We start from the raw sequence: 21,988 nt of genomic DNA on the forward strand, positions 1-21,988 counted from the left end.
GAAAAATATTGTACAAAATATTTAATAGGGAAAAGATGCAGGATGTGAAGAGTGAGAAGCAGAAGTAGCTTTGAGTGTAAGTGGTGGGAAGCAGATGAGTTTGAGGAAACAGTAACTATTAAAGTAGCAGTAGAACAGCAGACATTGAAAAGACGAAGCCTGTGACAGATTGGAAGTCAAATAACTGTAAATAAGGAAGAATTGTGATATTTCGTTCTTTTGTGACATTTCTTTCTTTTGTGGAATGTATGTAATGCATATTTATTTACATTTTGAATTAATCGTGCATTGTTCTGTAGCTTTGAAATTTAAATAATATCCCTATTCATTTTTAGCACGACATTGTAGGGTAGGTGTGAAAAGCTAGATTTGGCCAATTTGAACATAAAACTGGTAGAATATTTGGGCTGGGCTAGGCATGGTTTGAATGCAAAGGGGTGAAAGTTATGAAAATTGAAGAAAGTGTAATGTTTAAGATATTAAGACTACTCCCTAGTGAAGTGAACTTGGTCTTTGCAGATTAGAATTTAAATTGATTTTTCTCATTCCCATATGCCAATGAAGATGTGTTTCCTCTGCCACTAAATATATAATGAAATAAGTCACTAAACTGTAAGTTTCTTTGCACTGAATGCACAGCTATTCCTATAAAAAGAAACTGTTTCTTGTGCACCTGAACACACATTAGTATTATTAATTGGTGCTTCTTGCTAGGTATAAATTTTTACAGAATATCTGGCCATAATTCATATGGCAGTGTGTAAAAGTAAAAGATTCCCTTCGGTCATGAATGAACATAGAATTGCACCTAGAATGTTCCCCTCTGAGGCTCAAGTCTGAGCCAGATGTTTATGGAAGACTAGCAATCACCCATGAATATCAGCTTTCCTTCTCTATGTCACTGATGTTATCCAAGGGGATGGCAAAGGCTGATACAACTTGGCACCAGTGATGTCGCAACTCATTTCTACAGCTGAGTGAACTGGAGCAATGTGAAATAAAGTCTCTTGCTCAAGAACACAACACACAACCCAGTCCGGGAATCAAACTCACTACCTTGTTATTGTAAGCCCAATGCTCTAACCACTGAGCGATGTGCCTTCATGCAGTGTGTAGAGTAATTTAAATACACTTATGTCTCAGCCTTGCATATAATTCTTTATGTGGCTGGAATCATTGAAAACATTGCATTACTAGTGTTACTTTTGATTTTTTCAACATTTTTTTGAAGAATGGATTTATCATTCTTAACTCTAATTAGAGATATTTAAAAAGAATATATTGTTGTGTTTCATAAGAATTTTCCTTCAAGCAAATAATATCTTTTTTAATATTTATGTCTATGGAAGTGTAGTGGTTGATAAATTCAGTGGCATTGTGAATAAAATAACTGTGTTATTTAACTACATCTCTTTATATCCAGAGTTCACATTTACCTAGGTAAACTTTGATTTTTGTCCTTCTAGGAGCAATACAATAAAGACCAGGCATGACTGTATGGAAAGAAGATTGATTTGAAACCATATGATTCCAGGTTCAGTCCCACAGTATGGCACCTTGGACAAATATCTTCTACTATAGCCTTGGGCTGAGCAAAGCCTGCTGAATGGATTTGGCAGATGTAGACTGCCAAATCCATCATATATAAAAATATATATGTTTCTATTTACAGGGCTGTAAACATACCAACACTGGTTATCAAGTAGTGGTGGGGCCATACTTGCACATATTAATGTGTATGTGTGTATATATATATAAATGTGTGTGTGTCTCTTTGTGTTTGTCCCCCACGACTACTTGACAACCAATGTTGGTATGTTTATGGCTCTGTAACCCTACCAGTTCAGCAAAACAGACTGATAGAATAAGTACCAGGCTTTTAAAAAAAAGTACTGGGGTTGATCAGTTATGTACAGTCTTCCCCAAATCTATCACTTTATTTCTATGAGAGAAATCAATATTCATGTGTTTTGAAAATATATTGTAGTACAAAGTTTTAATTATTCCAATCAAAGTCATTTATTATTTATTTTGGTTCATGAAGACAGACTAAAGGTCAATTTGAATTGAGATAATTAATATGATATTTTGAGATTTTAATAAAATGTTGACTGTATACCAATGTTATTGAATACAATAAATACAGGAAATTAATAATTGCTCTTCTCTTCTTAACTTTTGAAAGGACTTAAATCAACAACATTCGGTCATCCTCGAGCACTGCCAGGTCAATCTGTCACAGTATTTGATGTCAGTGTTTTCTCAGGGTTTATTCTATTACATTCTGGTGCAGCACACGGTTTATGTTTCCCACACTTTTCCTTCTCTCTATTATTGACTTGATATATTATTGTGGGGAAATGACAACAAAAGCATAGGTGCAGGTGTGGCTGTGTGGTAAGAAGCTTGCTTCCCAACCACATGGTTCTGGGTTCAGTCCCACTGTGTGGAACTTTGGGCAAGTGTGTTCTACTATAGCCTCAGGCCAGCCAAAGCCTTGTGAGTGGATTTGGTAGGGAGAAACTGAATGAAGCAGGCTGTTATGTATAAATATCATTATCATCATTTAATGTCCATTGTCCATGGGTTGGATGGTTTGACCAGGGTTAACAAGCTGGAAGGCTCAACCAGACTCTAGTCTGATTTGGCATGGCTTCCATGGCTGGATACCCTTCTTAATGCCAACCACTTTGAGCGTGCAATGGGTGCTTTTATGTGCCACCAGCATAGGTGCTATTTACATGACACCAGTATTTGCTACGACTACAATTTCACTTGGCTTGATGGGTCTTCTTCACAAGCACAGAATAATGCCAAAAGTCTCAGTCATTTGTCATTGCCTCCATGAAGCTCAACACTCGAAAGGTGTTTTTTACAGGCTACTGACTTGGGTACCAGTTATTTGACACCAGCATTGGCCATGACTAAGATTACTACAACTACTTAAGATATCATATTCTCTATAAATGCTATGATCATTTATGGGGAGCACATATAAAATAGTCAAAACTACATAACAAAGTTTGAGTTTCCTGTTTAGAATTAGAGAATACAAGAAATCTAAATTATTGTTGATGGTTTACAAAACAGGTATACTATTATTGAAACATGTGACAGTGAGTAATGACGTAAACATGAACATTACATTAAAGACAGGCCAACTGTCTGCTGCCTACTGAAGCACTGTTTTCTATTCTGTCTCTGCTATAACTACCTTGGTCTCCGTTACTCTGATCAAGCTACTTCAACTAAACCACCAGTTCTCGACCATTTTTTAAGTATAGACCCCTTTTGATTCCAATTTTACTTGGGTGGGCCCTCAGAATTGTTCAATATTTAAAAAATCCTATTATATTTTTGTAATATTATTAGGAGCTTATTCTTTTACTTGTTTCATTCATTTGACTGCAGCCATGCTGGAACACTGCCTTAAAGGGATTTTTAGTTGAAGAAATCAACCCCAGGACTTGATCTTTACAAGCCTAGTACTTATTCTATCAGTCCCTTTTGCCGAACCATTAAGTTATGGGGATGTAAACACACCAACATCAGTTGTCAAGCAATGGTAGGTGGACAGACAGACACACACACATAAATATATATATATATGATGGGCTTCTTTCACTTTCTGACTACCAAATCCACAGACAAGGCTTTGGTCGGCCTGAAGCTATAGTAGAAGACTCTTGTCCAAGGTTCCACACGGTGGAAATGAAGCTGGGACCATGTGGTTGGGAAGCAAGCTTCTTTTACTTGTTTCAGTCATTAGGCTGTGGTCATGCTGGGGCACCACTTCAAAGAATTTTAGTCAAATGAATCAACCCCAGTACTTATTCTATTAATCCTCTTTGCTGAACTGCTAAGTTACGGGAACGTAAACACACCAACACTGGTTGTCAAACAGTAGTAGGGAACAAACACAAACAAAAAGACATACACATGGGCTTCTTTCAGTTTCTGTCAAGCAGATCCACTCACAAGGCTTTGGTCAGCCCAAATCTATAGTAGAAGACACTTGCCCAAGGTGTCACACAGGGAGACTGAACCTGGAACAATGTAGTTGGGAAGCAAGCTTCTTACCACACAGCCACATCTGTGCCTATTATTATAGGCACAGTGCTGGAGCATTGCCTTTAGTTGGACAAACTGGCCCCAGGACTTATTCTTTGTAATCCTGGTATTTATTCTATTGGACGCTTTTACCGAACTGCTAAGTTATGGGGACATAAACACCAACATCAGTTGTCAAGCGATGGTGGGAGGACAAACACAGACACAAATACATACATATAAAATGTCCTAGAAATTTCACACTGCTTTGGCTTTGTTGTTTCATTTTATTTAACCTATATACATATATGTATAATGATGGGCTTCTTTCAGTTTCCATCTACAAAATCCACTCACAAAACCATGGTTACCCTGACCACTTGGGCAAGTGCCCTCACCACATTGTTCTCCTTCAACCTACAAGTGCATGCATAGGGTAGGCCCATTCACTCAGACCATTCTTGCAATGTTCATCCACCTTTAAACAAAATTGCTGGGAAGCAGTACTTTCCTCTCTGCCCTTACTTTCCTTTTCAAATGAAACTGAAAGCAGTTGATGGGGGCTTGGCCAAAGAAGAAAGTATTTTTCTTCAGCTCTTTCAATCTGTCCACCACACAACCTCTTTTGCTCAGACCATCAGGCAAAGAAATGCTGCCAGTCTATCCTGGCCAAAGGAAGTAGCAAGACAATCTTCACAATGAACTCAGCCAATAACTGGATCTGCTCTGCACATGAAGGCAGGTGTTTGACATAAACCCACAAGTCAGCAATGCCCAGGCACTGGACAAGAGCACACAGATCAGTTTCATCACTCTGTATGCACCTTAGGCAAGCTTGATTGATGGCACTTCCATGCCTACACTAGCAATGTCCCCCAGTACTACTGTCAGGCTATAAATTTCTGGAAATTATCCATAGATCTCAGCCTGAAAGTCCTCCAGAACAGTCCACCTAGGTGATTCCTGTTGATGTCTAGAGTCTCCCTGAGAACTTTGTTGCACTTGCACTTGCCCACCACTAACCCTCTACAGAATACCATTGTTGAAATTCCATTGACCACATTGCCCGATTGATAGAGGACTGTGAGTGCCTGATAACACTCTAGGTGCCAGGCACCCTGCCTTGGTCTATGCTTGATCCAGGGCTACAGTTCAGTCAAAGAAATGAGCTGTGTAAAACCCTGTCCGACAAATGGTGACCATACCTTCTTACTAACATGGAAGTACTGGAGATGTCGTAACCTCAGCACATGTCTGCACTTAGCAGCCATGGAAAACCTAGCTTTCCATTCAGTGAGTGTTGACAGCAAATGGAGTGCCTAACCAGTGGAACACGTCCATTCTACAGAAAGTAGAAGGGTTAGCACTCCAGTTTGGTCAGATGTAGACTGGGGCAAAGCATAACAGTCAGACAATAATATATAATGGCAATGATGTAAGCATTTGCCCCTCTGCCCAACGTTTCAGGACAGCTTTCTCTTGGCCCATTTATGCATGAGATTGGCCACCCTGCTTGTCACCTCATCCCAGTTCTTCTCCACCTGGAGATCTGAACCAAACCAGACCCTGTGCAATTTAATGGGTCCCTTCATCCAGCAACCTATGATGGTTTCAGATGACCGAGCTGTAGGCACACTAACTTTTCATGGTTAATTTTTGCTCCTGTCACAACCTCATATCGTTCTAGAGCATTGCTGACCAGATCTATGTGTCTGGTGTTCAACAATATGACAGTGATGTCATCTGCATATGCTGACATGATTCTTCAACATCTTAGTTCACATGGGCTGCCTCCCAATGCCTCCAATTTTCACAGTAGTGGCTTTACAGCCAGTACTGAAGAGACAAGAGCAGACACCCATGACAGACTGAGCACAGCAGTAGTTTGACCAGTACTTATTTTCAGTTGAGTATTACCCAGTAAAGGAATTGAACTTATTCAACATCCATTTTCCATGCCAGACCATGGGTTGGATGATTTGACCAGAGCTGGCAAGCAGGTGAGTTGCACCAAATTCTACTTAGTTTCTACAGCTGGTTGCCCTTCCTAATATCAACCATTTTTCAGAATGTGCTGGGTGCTTCAGTCCTGACCACTATGTCACATACCTTCACATGATCAGTTGTACAAGTAAAGAAACAATAAAAAGAAACAACTATATCCCTAAATTTTTCATGTCAGGTAAATTCACCATCATCAAATCACCATTTTTATAAAAATAAAATAGTTTTTAACTATTAAAGGTAAGATACTATGGATATATTTTCTTAGTAAACTTTCCTTGTGGTGAACTTTCTTCAGGTGAATTAATGGCAGTGAAATTTCCTGTAATCAATTTTTTTTTTACTGATATGAACCCCCAGGACTCACAGTGCTGGTTACCCAGTTTCTATGAGGGTACAAGTGACTGAGATCATTAACAGCTGCAAGGTTACTCATTTACAGCTGAGTGGACGGGAAAAACATGAAATGAAGTGTTTTGCTCAAAGACACAATGCACTACCAAGCCTGAGAATTGAAACCGCAATCTTGTGATCACAAGTCTAACTACTATGCCACACACCTTCACATATTACTCTTGCCCAATAGTTTGTATGAAATATTCTATTGCATAAATATAATATATTATAGCTTTTATAATAGTGAAAATGATGGCAGTGCTATGACAAAACATGGCATTTACATAGAAAAAATTAATTCACCTTGACTTTATTGTCAGATCTTGATCTTCTCCATATAAAAGATGTTTCCTTCCACAGGAAGTCAAAGTCATTTCGCAGAGTATATTTGCTGTTTGTACCACTGTAACTTCATTAATATCTTGAGGTTGATTATTGGCCTGTAGAAGATAGAAAAATATATAGAACTGCAAAGAATGCATCCATCTTCATTCATTTATCATTATCCTCTGTTTTCATATGGTTTCTTTTCTATAATTAAGAGCAGTGGTGGATGTATGGTTTTTGAACTGGCCCAAAGAGCTATAAATTGAAACTTTGCCATAGATATTGGCAAGATATATCTCTCTAATTTCTGGAGATGGTGTTGCAGAGCTACAGTCAATGTATTTGAATATAACAATGACATGAAGAAAGTAATCAGTTGCTTAGATATGGAGATGTAAGATATTGGGTGTCTCAGTTTGATGCAAGTTCACAATGAGATTAAATCAGTGTTGTAGCCATCAAGATTGTAAAGAGGTTTATTTAGTATATTGAATAAGTCAAACAATTATATAGATGTTCCTTTGTTGGTTTAACATGCTGAATCTACTGTTTGGTTGATAGGCCTGAAAGGTCTTCTATGTGGTTGCCTGACTTGCTAGAAAGAGCAAGCAAATCTTCATTAAAGTACACCTTAAAAAGAAGAAAAGAAGATGGTCATGTATGATAATGTGGTCTAATGCTTGGTAACAAAGCAGTGTTAGTCATGACTGGAATACTTTTGATCTGCTTGATTAGGATTCATTTGGGTCTCAACTCTTCAGTCAAACAACATATCAATTGTTTTATGTTTGAGTGGCTGCTATAATGGAAGTAGTTAGATTTGTGTCTGAATTTGATCAACCATTACCCAAAACAAGTAAAATATTAAAAAAACACAAAACTTATGCTCATTTACAGTACTTTAATACAGTAAGTAACTCTAGAAGTCCCTGTCTCTTAGTTGGTCTCACACCGTTCTATTACACTGTGTAAAAAATTAATTTTTTTTTGTTTTTGATCAGTGTCGTTTCCCATTTGCTTTTATCTAGAAATCAAGGGAAATGACTATTCCCTTCAAACTTTGCATTTGTGACCTGGACATCAATGTTTTGAAATTGACCTATTTTCCATTACATTTCAGACAGATTCAGTACTGAGTTGCTGAAGCAGAAATATCATTATAAAAAATATTGTGTGCAATACCACAGATTTGCTTGATCTTAACCACTTGAGCATGTCCCATAGTGGCTGACAGTATGTACATCGCTGATCATGAAATGAGTAGGATTAGTGGGAGAGCATCATAACCATATGTTGAGGAGGATTCTTTGGGGTTTGAATAAATATAACAAAAGCAAAGTTTGAAGGAAATATTAGCCATTTTTCATACTATCTAGAGGAAAGCAAATAGGAAATAACAGTTGCTTACCAAGGACAAAAATCGTCTTAAGCAATGTTATCTACCTGGTTTATTGTATTCTGAAATAAATTTCTAGTTGTAGTTATGTTGGTATTTATGCACAATTTATGTATATACAATGAGTTTTGGACAGTATTGAAATGTAGCTTCTAAATACATCAAATGTTATGGTTTCTTTCACACATCTTGTTCTTATCAGTAGAATTGACTTCATTTATTACAGTGTAGTAGCTTGGATTGAGATTTGCACCACACTATCTCTAAACACAATTTCCAACTACATAAATATAATTAACAATTTAAAAATTAAATTATCATTTAATTTTAATTGAATATTATCTATATCTCTAAATTTTCTATTAATGTTCCTTAGATGTCTGTGAGAGATAATAAAGTCAACCTAATCCATAATCCTGAACTATTACAAAATATATCGGCTTCAAATTTTGGCACAAGGCCAACAGTTTTGAGGGAGGATGTAAGTTGATCACCCCAGTGATCAGCTAGTACTTATTTTATCAGCCCTGAAAGGATGAAAGGCAAAGTCAACCTTGGTGGAATTTGAACTCAGTACATAAAGAGGGACAAAATACCATTAAGCATTTTGCCTGGTGTGCTAATCATTCTGCCAGCTCACCACCTTAATCAAAACTACAATATTGGCTTCAAATTTTGGCATAAGGCCAGCAATTTTGGAAGAGAGGAGGCAAGACAATTACATTGAACCCAGTGCTTAACTGGTACTTATATTATTGGCCCTGAAAGGGTGAAAGGCAAAGTCAACTGTAGAGAATTTGAACTCAGAACGTAGCAATGAATGAAATGCCAATAAGCATTTTCCCCATCATGCTAATGATTCTGCCACTTTGCCCCCTTTTCCATTACAAAATATACTAATAACAGAATAAACTTAAAAATTACAACTAGTCTTATCTTAGGACATCTAAACTGCATTTGGCAGTTAACATGAGACCTGTCAGTGGTTGTACACTCGCCATATTACCAAACTGAATTATTTAAGGTAAAAGTCAAACAAAACAAATTTGACTAAGGATCTCTCTTTAATCAACTCAAACAAGGATTAAATATATTTTCTCCATAGGTAAATCCTAAATGTATCCATACATTTAAACAATTCAAATGACTGTACAGTACAAGCATACAAGTCAAATGGAAGAAAGATTACATTGATGTAAGATTTACTAACAAATCCACTCAAATAAGTATTTCATAAAGTTTTTGCAGTAATAAATGATTCCAAAAAGACTAATTCCATGAAGACTAGAGCTGTTTCTTGGGTAAAATAATCCTATTAGTTTTACTTTAAGCTTTAATCAATTCATCTTGACTAATCTGTGTAATACCTTGTAGTAAATGAGCCACTGGGATATTGGTGAGATAAGTCTTTCTGTAACGGCATTTTTACAGAGACATGCAGCACAGGCATCCTCTTTGCTGGCAAGGTTCCTGAAGATGTTTGTGGCAAGCTGGGCTGGATCAACTAACTCTACAATACAAAACAGAACTGATGACTTCATGTGACATAAAACACAAATTACATTACTTTTTTGTTTATAATGTTTCAACTTATAAACAAATTAATGAACAAGTATTTAGAGCTATTTCAGTTTGCTTTATGATTGTCATTGCTGTTATTCTTATTTAACTCCAAGTCAGCAGTGACTGACCACATCTATGATCAAAGGCACTCTAGCCTTGACCATCATGTCTTATTTCCAGATACAGTGTAACTTGTAACAGCACTCAATTTTTTCTTCCTTTTACTAAAACAGTAGAGTGTTATTTGGGAGAGATTTGGCTGCTATTTCTAGCTGGTTACACAACTACGTACAGACTCTCCCATTGTCTTGAACTTGTATATTTAGATGCAGGAGTTTTTTTCTGCTCTTTGAGATATTCTCTAACAATTATAAGGTTGTTCCCATGTTTATCAATACTGACAATCTATTGCAAGTTCTACTAACAACTGTAATCTACTGTATATTCACCTAACAGCCACATCCTACTGCAAGTTCAACTAACAGCTGCGTCTTATTGCAAGTTAAAGTAACAGCTGCATCCTATTGCAAGTGCAGCTAACAGCTGCAATGTACTGCAAGTGCAGTTAACACAATTGCAAGTAGAGTGAAAATTAAATTATGATTTTCAAATGTGTCTGCTGTGAGATATTTCTTCACAGATTTGAAGAACTATCAGTGTCAAGTGTGATGACATACAACAGTCAATATCTAACTGCGACGAAAATAGAAATGTCATGTTAGATGTCATCATTCAGGTCAAAATGTGAACACCATCCCTGTATAGGTGTTATCTTCTGGAAAATGATGAGAAAGACATATTTCTTGGGATATAAACCAAATTAACCCTTTAGCATTTAAACCAGACCATATCTGGCCAAAATGGTCACTTTCTTTAATGTTCAAACCAGCCAGATCTGGCCTCTCACATCTACCCTACAATGTCATTCTAAAAATATGCAATCACATCATTGAAATTTCAAAGCTACAAGATGACACATAATTGGAAACAGTCTGCATAATAACTACTACATTTGACAGAATGCTAAAGGAATAATGATGTCACAGGTGATCTTATAATGTTGACAGTGCTATTATAATCATACATAGGAACACTGTCTCAACACACAGAAACCAAGGTCAATTTTACAAGAAACCCTCATCAGGTTCTTTATATAAGTTATGACTCTTCAACAGAAATGATTATAGAATCTTAGCAGAGAGTATGTATGATTGAAACTAGTTGTGGGAATTCTTTAAATCTAGGCAAATACTCACTATGTTCAAGACAATACTTATAAAGGAAACAGAAGTCACTAACCTTGATTAAAATGAAATGTTATGGAAAATTAAAAATAAGCATGTAATTGCTTCTAGAAAAGTGTATTTTGTTCTTAGACATTGCTTACTAATCCATATGTGTTTCAGTGAAACTAGACATACTGGGCAACAACATACAACATGCCTTGAAATTAAATGTAGTGGGATCCAAGTACGATTTAAAAGACAAAGGTTTTCCTAAATCTAAACACAAATGGCATTAAATTCTCACTTTGGTGATAAATGGAATAATGTTAGAGCATTAAGTACTTACCACAATGAGATATATCTGAAGGAAATATAGGTGTGACAATGAAATTACACATGAACAGGAGAAGTTGAGTTACATTGACAGAAACTGAAAAAAGTAAATTTGACTGTTAATGGACAGTTTTTAAAATAAATAATTTTAAATTATTGAAAAATAATATCCAAAAATTTGATAAATGACAAGGTTTTATGATCAAAGAACAAGGCAAAAGAAAGTTTTGGAAAGCTTGAATGGATTACATTCTTGCTTTATTACTTCTCTTTTTATAACATCATTCTTATTTAGTTATTTCATTATTTCAATCTATTTCAACCCCTAGATAGATTTAAAATTTAACTTGCCAAAAGAGGACTCAAACCTGAAATTACTGTCTCTTGGTGCAGGTGCCACATAAAAAGCACCCAGTACACTCTGTAAATTGGTTGGCATTAGGAAGGGTATCCAGCTGTAGAAACCAAACCAAAACAAACTATGGAGTCAGGTGTGGCCCCTGGCCTTGCCAGCTCCTGTCAAGCCATCCAACCCATGCCATCACAGAAAATGGATGTTAAATACTGATGCTTAGTACAACCCTCTCAAATATCAGTTCATGTTAACTGTCCAACCCAAGCTAACATAGAAAAAGAGACATTAAATGATAATGATGATGATGATGACATCTCCTCTTCCCTTGACCGGCTCCTATTTCTTTCCTTCACTCCCCCTCCCCTAAAATGATATTCAACTCATCCAGTTCACTCCCTTATCTCTAATCATCTGTCACACTATTTTCCCCATAGTGCACTTACTTACCCAACCACAGTTTCTGTTCCTCTATTGTATTCTTTCTTTCACATTCACCTTGCACCTTGACCTCAGATCTCTCTCTTTCCAGATGGGCAAGACATGTATTTACCTCTTTAGCAGGGCACTTGCTCGAGGGGTTTTGTCTTGTGGATATTTGGTGACTAAGTGGTTGGTATCATGAAGGGTTTCCAGCTGTAGAATGTAGAAACCATGCCAAAGTAGACATTAGAGCTTAGTACAACCCTCCCACTTGTCAGTTCATGTTGAACTGTCCAACCCATGCTAACATAGAAAAAGAGACATATGATGATGATGATGATGACGTCTCATTCTCTTGTGGTTCATCGATGAACTACAAACTGTAGGACAGTATCTCATTAATTTAGTGCAAATTAATATTTTATTCATTATCATTATTTTTACTTATATATCAAAGATAAATCCACTTAAAGTAGACATATTTTAACATGTAGAACATATAGCACCTGCCCTTAATCTAGTAAAGATAAGTGAGAAAATCTGCTGCAATGTTGGCAGGTTAAGTAACTTTCAAGAGAAAAGTTCTCACTTGGTGGTTTTTTGATGACTGTCAACACTAGTTGAACAAACTCTGTTCTACAGGTAATTTATAAAATATCCACCCTCCTAAAATATTTTACAGATTGAATGAATCAATTATTGATTTCAAATTTTGGCACAAGGCCAGTAATTTTGAGGAGGGGATAAGTAGATTAAATTGATCCCAACATTCAACTGGTACTTATTTTATTGACCCTAAAAGGATGAAAAGCAGTCGACCATGGCAGAATTTGAACTCAGAACATAAAGGTGGATGAAATGCTGCTAAACATTTTGCTTGTCATCCTAATGATTCTGTCAGCTCACTGCCTTGAATGAACCAAAAATTAATCTTCTTTTGACTGTTTATATTTTTTCCTTAACTTTTTAGCTAGGAAGAAAGGCAGTGTTGATGACTTGCAGTGGGAAGGGAGGAAGAGATCCTCAAACCAAAAACCTGGCCTCAATACATGCAACACAGTAGATAATCTAGCACCTTGGATATGCAAGAGTTAACGTAGGTGCCAGGTGGTTGTGTTAAACTGGGCAACAGATTAAGTCTACCACCCACATAGGCTATGTAGGGATTCAAGCTCAGAATGCAAAAGGCCAGAAGAAATATTGCAAGACATCTGGTCCAACATTCTATCAAATTACTAGCTTGGATGGTTTATTTTTATATCAACCCAAAAAGGATGAAAAGTAAAGTTGAGCTCTGCAGGATTTGAACACAGAATGCAGACATCTGGAACAAACATTGGGAAGTGTCCTATCTGACACTCAACTGATCCTTTTTTTAATGACCACGGTAGAAAAGAATGTTACATTAACTTAAACACACTTCCTATTCAGAATCTTTACTAACCAAAGCCTTTATCAATCAACCAGTTAAATCTAGTTCTTTGTTTTGATAATTTCCACTACATCAATATCAATGATATTATTGCCATGTTGGACAGTTTTTCTGTTACTACTCTACATGCCACTGTTAAAATCACATGTAATTTTCTCTTTCCATTCATTCAACGATCATTTATAGCAACCATGCTATTATCTCAGTTACTGAAGTAGAAACTCTTGTATGGAATTTACTTAAGGTATATGACTGACTCTATTCCAATCTAACTTGAGGCCTTTACCAGCTTTGTAATGCTACTAAAAGGTCAAACTGCTTTCTTACTCAGCATTTTCTAAAGTGAAGAACTGATATATGTCCTTGTTACTCATTTAAATCATACAGTTCACTATCACACTGAAATTAAAAATATGCTCTGCTGACCCTAACTACTTAGTAAACCATTTCAAATCACTCGTTTATATATTGGCTTTCATCAAACCTCATCAATGGTTTTATTTCAAACTTTTAATGGAAAATGGTAGTTAAAGGCAAAACGATAGAGAATGAAAAAAGTAGTTGAGAGATTCACAGAAGTACGTTGATTAAACATGTAGCAGCAACAGATTGTTACCAGGAATTAAATCATATCTAGTATATTGATTACATGGATTTCCCCTTAGTGTTCACTCAGCTAAATCTTGTGGTTTCTTGTTTAAATCCACCAGCAACTATTCCCTATTTTGACAGATTTTAATTCCTATCTTACATCAACAGAGACATAGAAGCAGTATTAATTGAAACAAATATTTAGCACAGTTGTTTACATTCAAATGTGAAAAGACTTTAGCTATGAAATTGTCTTGGGAGAGAGAAATTTCCTTTCAGGATTACAAAACAGTAAAATAATTATTTCCCTCTTCTAATCTTAAACTTCCACTGCAGCAGGAGGTTTAACATAATAACTTCCTTTTATACAAGTATTCTCTAAGTTTAAACAAACTAAAAGGTGATGGCTTATGACAAAAGTTTAATCCAAAGTAAAATTGATCTGGTTGACAGAGACTGAAAAAAGCCCATCATACATAGGCATTGTGTGTGTGTGTATGTGTGTGTGTGTGTGCATGTGTGCGCATGCCCATATGTTATTGTGCTTGTGTTTATATCCCAACCACTTCATTTGTCTACAACCTTGTAATATAGTGGTTCAGCAAAAGGAACTAATGGAATAAGAACCAGACTTTGAAAAATAAGTATTGGGGTCAATTTGTTCAACTAAACTCTTTGATGTAGTGCCCCAGTATGGTAACAGTCCAATGACTGAAACAAATAAAAGATAAAAGATAGTAGTTTTAAAATTAGGACTAACCTTAGCTGCCCCTATTATTCAATTTTCCCAACCTGAGGGTAAATTTATATGATAAATACACTAAGACAATTCAAAGAAACCATACTCATTGTTGCCTGATTGATAAACGTAGCCATTTACTTCACAAAAGATTGGTGACAATTGGCATTCTTGTTGCATTCTTTGTTGCTATGGTGAGACAAATATTTCTGATATAAGTTCTGTTTGTTTTCAATAATTAATGAAATTAAGGTGGCAAGCTGGCAGAATAATTACTACTGAGCAGCATTTCTTCTAACTACATTTTGAGTTCAAATGCTGCTGGGTCGACTTTGCCTTTCATCATTTGGTGGTCGATAAAATAATTACCAGTTGAACACTGGGGTTGATGTAATCAACTTACCCTGTCCCCTGAAATTATTGGCCTTGTACTAAAATTTGAAGCCAATAATTAATGAATTTAACTGACTTTAACATAAGGTTTATATTATCTATGTTTCACTGATGAGCTCTATTAAGACTGGAACCTGACAGTTGCTATGAACTAAAAAGAAAATTGTCATCTTAACATGAAAACTCAATTAAAACACTTCTTTCTCCTCTTCTTTGAGAGTTGTTAACAAATGTTGACAGCTTTTCATTTTCTTTCTTCAGCTAAGAGGAAAATATAAAGTATTTTCAGTGTATGTCATTCTGTGCATCCATACATACTTGATTTATTTCAGTCTGTGGCTTATTTGAATTATTTTTCTTCAATCTTTTATATTATCCTACTGCACTGTTTATTAATTATCTGTGTTTACTTTCAGAACACTTCACATTATTTAATCTTCTTTAACACACACAGAAAACCTGCTTGCTCAGATTTTTATTTTCCTGTGCATAAATGGTTTCATTAACACCTCTCTTCTACTTATACCCCACACCCTACTGCAGAGGGAGGCCCTGGGAATTGTGCTCTGTTAAGAATAAACAGCCATCAGTCTTAATCATCTATAATTACATTTCTTCTTTCAGCTGCTGTTACCAAGGTGTTTCAAAATATTAATAATGATTTATCTTCTTCCTGTCACCTCAACTGTCCTTTTTGCCAAAGAATTTCTATTAATAAAGACAAAACAATTCTAGTCTTGCTTTCATTTTTCATTTTTGGACATAGGCATGTTTGCATCTCCAAATATGTTCATGAGTGGAAGCAAACATATGGACATACACGTTTTTATATGCAGGCATACATGCACATGGACACATCCATGTTTTGCATGTCCAAATATATTCATGTGTGTATGCAAGCATATGGACATGGACATGTTTCTGCTGCAGGCATACATACACATGGACATACCCATGTTTTGCATGTCCAAATGTGTTTGTGTGTGGAGGCATGCATATATATATGACCTCACAAATTCAATTGTATCTACATATAAGCACACTGAAATTATATAGTTTTTGTATTTTTATGTATGTACTTGTTCTTGTATATGTACACACACATGTACTTTCACAATACTATACACAAACACACATGCAAGTATAATACACACAGAAATATAATACACATATAATATTGTTGGGTTGTTAGATCAATTTGCTCATGTTTTTCTACTTGGTACTCCATTGTTATTTGTCTGAAAAGACAAAAAGTTTATTCAAATTCCGAAAACAATAAACAATAGTTGTAGAGGAAGTATAAAGCTATAAAAGAAAAACACTAAACAGTATGATAAAGATATTTTTCATGTTAATTCAAATATCCTTGGAAAGGATTAAAATAAATGTGTGTGTGTGTGTGGAGGGGCGAACAAATTTGTCTGATAATCATCATCATTATCATCATCATTTAACTCTTTCGTTACCAACTCGGCTGAAACCGGCTCTGGCTCTGAGTACAAATGTCTTGTTTTCATAAGTTTGGAATTAAAATCTTTCACCAAACCTTAGTCACAATTTATGTTTCTAACACTAGCTGAATGATAATTAAGTTATTTTGCTAAATTCTTTGTTATATTTAAAGTGATTGAAAGAAACACAGAGCATCTCAAAATAAATACAGTAACAAAAGGGTTAATGTCCGTCCTCCATACTGGCATAGGTTAAATGGTTTGACTGGAACTGGTAAGCTGGAGAGTTGCACCAGGTTCCAGTTTGATTGGCTTAGTTTCTACAGATGGATGCCCTTTTTAATGCCAACCAGGGGTGTCCTTTATGTCACTGGCACTGGCTGTGAATTTGATTTCATCTGGCTTAACGTGTCTTCTAAAGCACAGCAAGTCACTAAAGGACTCGATCACTTGTCATTGCCTCCATGAAACCCAACATCAGAAGATCATGCTTCACCACCTCATCCCATGTCTTCATGGTTCTACCTCTTACACAGGCTCTCTCCACAGTTAGAGATTGGCATTTCTTTATGCAGCTGTCTTTGTCCATACATATCACATGACCATACCAGCACAGTCTTCTCACTTATACACAACATCTGATGCCTCTTATGCTCAATTTTTTTCTCAAGATGATTACGTTCTGTAGTATCTGTTGAGTGGTTGATGTTAGGAAGGGAATCCAGCTGTAAAAATCCTGCCAAAACAGTCACAGAAGTCTGATGCAGGCTTCAGCTTGGCTGGCTCTCTTGTGGTACTGTCCCACCCATGCTAGCATGGAAGACAGGCGTTAAATGATGATGATGATGATGATATATCATCATCACCGTTTAACATCTGCTTTCCATGCTGGCATGGGTTGGACGGTTTGACTGAGGATTGGTGAACCAGAGGCTGCACCAGGTTCAGTCTGATCAGGCAAAGTTTCTACAGCTGGATGCCCTTCGCATCGAAGACAGGTGATTGTCATGCGCTGACGACAGGTAAATACCCAGAAACTCAGGTCTGTGCGTATCACATCAGGTTGACGATGGGAAGGATGGCTTCTCTTTGCAAATACTGATAGGGCACAGAAAGTGTGCCAATAGCCAGCTGGAGAAGATGTTCTCCTGGGGCTACAAGCTACAGTTGCATCCACCCTTAGTGGTTAGCCACATTTAAGTGGCAAATATACTTTATGTTGTCGTGCAGCTACTGTTTATAGCTCATTCAGAGATTTATTAATTCAAAATTATTTATGAATATATCAATGGCCAGAACATGCAATTAAAAAATTATATCATAAAAGAAGAATGTATAATTGTAAATAAATCACAATTATAATGGAGAGGGTTATAAAAACCCTTACATGCCTAGAAACAGCAGTCAAAACTGCTATATGGTCACTATAAAACGATAAACGTTGCTCTTTTCAAGCCTAGCCAGGCTCATGGGCCTGGTTTCCCTTTTCAAGCTTAGCCAGGCTCATGGGCCCGGTTTCCCGGTTTCTATGACGTATATGTTCCCTCCAGCTGGATGGGACACCAATCCATCACAGATATGGCCACTATAACCACTCATATTATAACTCCTCAACCATAAAAGCTGTCAGCAAGTGAAACGACATAAAAATATACACATATACACTAATACAGCAACATAGACGAAAATGAAAAAGAAGCAAAAGGCAAGAAAAACTGAAACTGTCGCAAGTGAATTGATAGAAATCTTTGGGTTGTATGTCAGTCATAAAGCACACATGCACATAACCAATCATGCTAATGGCATCTCCAACTATAATTATTCTATTCGGAGCATAGAATGCATTCTGAAAAGATTCAGTTATAATAGATTAGAATCTTAGAATATTGTTTAAGGGAAGTAACCAATAAAATTCTACTATAGGCACAAAGCTTGAAATTTTGTGGGAGAGAGGATTATTTGATTACACAGACCCCAGTGCTCAATTGATACTTATTTCTTTGATATCAAAAGGTAAATTCAACTTTGGCAATATTTGAACTCAGAACATAAAGATGGGCAAAATGTTGCTAAGCATTTTGTCTGGGACGTTAGCAATTCTGCCCACTTGCCACCTCAAAGAAAGGAATTATACCCACTCCCTGTACATGCAAATATTCAAAACTTAAAATGAATTTAAATGGACTAATTGACAGCCTATGTTATAATTAAGCAAAAACTATGCAATTATGGCTCCATGAACAAAAATAAAAGAAAAATATATGTAATTTCAATTAATTAGTAGATTAATATAAGATTAATGGTGCCAATATGAAGGCACATGGCTTAGTGTTTAGGGTAGTTGGTTTGTGATTGTAAGGTCATGAGTTTGATTCTGGCAACACACTGTACCCTTGAGCAAGACATTTTATTTCACATTGCTCCAGTGCACTCAGATAGCTAAAAATGAGTAGTACCTGTTTTACAAAGGGCCAGCCTTGATGCATTCTATGCCATGCTGAATCTCCCTGAGAACTATGTTAAGATGTTAAGGGTACATGTGTTTGTAGAATGCTCAACCACTTGCATGTTAATTTCATGAGTGCTAGTTAGCTTATGATGCTGATAAGGTTAGAAATGTTAAAAGTTAAGTAAGAATGTGTACATAATCATCTGTATACAGTCACATATATCCTACCAATACATTTTCCCAAAATTACAAATTTAAGACAACTCTGCCTAGTTTCATGAAACGACAGCATTTTCCAAAAAAACATTAGATATAACGTTTTTGGATTTGGTTTGCAAAATTCTTTATATGAGTTTGTGTGTTGAAGCATATTCTGTTGTGTCTGGGGAGAGTCATTTTCTTTTTGTGCCTTATAATGTAACACACTCACCGGTAAAATTTCCACTTATTTCTTATTTTTATCTTCCTAAAATTTTTGTTGTCTTGCAACCTTTTCAATAGTCAAGACTATTGAAAAGGTTGCAAGATGCAATAAAAATAAGAAATAAGTGGAAATTTTACCGGTGAGTGTGTTACCGGTGAGGCACTAAAGGAGAATGACTCTCCCCAGACACAACAGAATTAGATATAACATTTAAATACAATTCTTGTTGTACAGAATTTTAGGATCTGTCATTTTTTCTGCTGTGGATAGGTTACACATATTACATTTTTGGAAGATTTTATTTATTCAATAATCTTCAATCTGGGTTAAGAGATCTCACCTTTAAATTTAGAAAACCAAATGAAATTATATTAATGTAGATTCATGTCACCCAGTTTTAGATTTTCAAAATTTTATCAACAAATTAAGTAGAAGAATTTCAAATTTGGCCTGAAATCTTTGCCTAGATAGACTATAGTCTCTCTAGTTATCAAATCTCTTTGATAGCTATCAGACAGATTTAAAAATAAGACCAAGTACATCACCAGCCTCAGAATCTCCTAGACAAAAAAAATGTATCAAAATATTTTGTTTACATCTGCCTCTGAAGAAACACTAAATCTAACATAGAAAAAGTCTCCTAAATTTTATGAGTAAATACTTCCTTGCAAACCATAACTTATAAGAAACAGTTCAAAAGACATAATCTTAAAGTAACATCTACTAATATGAAGAATATTATAGCCCATAAACATCCCATATCAACAGAGGCCAATTATTCATGTAGAGATAGCAACAATTAACTACTCGATAAGTCTTGTAAAACAGAAGCATACTATTTGCGATAGAATTTAAACTCAACCAGCCTAAAATTTGATACCCATCAAAGATGCTACATTGAAAAACAGAATACAATGAAACCCTTTAATTATATTTGATCATTTAAAAGGACAAGTCTTTATAAAATGGTAGTCATAGAAGTGAGCTAAGTGCAGCAGAAAAAAAAACTGATCTTAAGAAATTCATAATCAAAACTATATTTAAATACTTAGTCTGAGACTTCCAAACTTTATGGAGCCAAACTTAGCTATATCATTAATTTTATATAAATCTACTGAACTGTAACTACACAAATTTTTTAATGTATATTTTCTCTTCTTTTGTTAATTTAGCCCCTTAACTTTTTTGTGTATACTGAATTATAACTCCATACAGTTTATATGAATTTATACTATAATATCTCAGTTACTCCATTTAGTTTCATTTTAAGTTTTCTCATGTTCACATTCTCAATACTTGTGGACCAGAGTCTGTTGATAAATATTTGTGTGGCAGCCAGATATTGTGAAATTGTGAAACTATGAGTCATCCAATATGCATTAATAGGCTTACACACACACTAGATCCATGCAAACATGGACAAAATGATGAATACATCTCATCACTCCCATCCCTTACTTGAAAAACTGAGAAGGGTGGGCAGCAGGAAGAACATCTGGCTGTAAAAATCTTGTCTGAAATAACTCATCATCTAACCCATGCTACCATGAAAAAATTGTAATTAAACAAACTAATTAATATAAGTCTTACTGACTTCTGAGATTTGCTTCTTTATGTGGTCATAGGAATTTATAGCAATAGTGAATTAAGGTCTGGGAGACTATCTGACAATAATAAATTTATTATCAGCAGCTGAACTTAACTGTCAACTCCCAGTGGTTTTAATTCTTAGTGGACATAGTATACTAGTCGTTTTAGATCTTTTGATGGTAATAAGAATATAGATAAAAACTGTAGCTAAATTACTATCTCATGACCCCCAGTTATTCTCTTCTGCCACTCCAAATTATAGTTGGGGTATTCTTCTCTCTAAGTTCATTCTGCTACAGTAATAGCAGCATGTAATTCTTTCATTCTCTAGTTCTGATGAAATATTTACTAAAAATTATAATGGAGTCTCCTGTATGTTGAAAACCTATATTTTGCATCTGAAGATGGCAGCATCTTTCAGATTGATGTAATGCTTGTATTGTTTGATTAAATGGAGCTGCCTGAAATGGTCGTAATGCACTAATACCTTGATGTCGTTGTTATTTATTAGCTTTACACACACACACACACATATATACAGGGAAAAGACCCCCTGTGGTCATGAATGACCATGGGATTGCACCTAAAAAGTTACACTCTGAGGCACAAGTCCAGGTAAGGTTGTTTATGGAAGACCAGCAGTTACCTATGCATCCCAGCCTCCCTTTCAATGCCACTGATGTTAGCCATGGGAAAGGCAAAGGCTAATACAATTTGGCACCAGTGATGTCACAACTCATTTCTACAGCTGAGTGAACTGGAGCAATGTGAAATAAAGTGTCTCGCTCAAGAATGCAACACACAGCCCAGTCCAGGAATCAAACTCACTACCTCATGATTATGAGCCCG

At 35.8% G+C, this 21,988-nt stretch overlaps 1 protein-coding gene across 2 annotated transcripts in view; it reads right to left on the bottom strand.

The window, feature by feature from the left end:
* LOC115210521 (protein broad-minded) overlaps positions 1-21,988 on the bottom strand; it is a 247,424-nt gene that overhangs the window by 97,092 nt on the left and 128,344 nt on the right. For both annotated transcript variants that reach the window (XM_036502208.1, XM_036502209.1), the window contains exons 14-16: positions 11,309-11,392; positions 9,541-9,683; positions 6,754-6,890 (exon numbers count right to left, since the gene is read on the bottom strand). In XM_036502208.1, coding sequence (XP_036358101.1) covers positions 6,754-6,890; positions 9,541-9,683; positions 11,309-11,392 — 364 coding nt within the window. The remainder of the gene's footprint in view (positions 1-6,753; positions 6,891-9,540; positions 9,684-11,308; positions 11,393-21,988) is intronic.

The sequence above is a fragment of the Octopus sinensis genome, linkage group LG4, assembly GCF_006345805.1.
Source record: "Octopus sinensis linkage group LG4, ASM634580v1, whole genome shotgun sequence".
NCBI classification, from domain to species: Eukaryota; Metazoa; Mollusca; class Cephalopoda; order Octopoda; family Octopodidae; genus Octopus; species Octopus sinensis.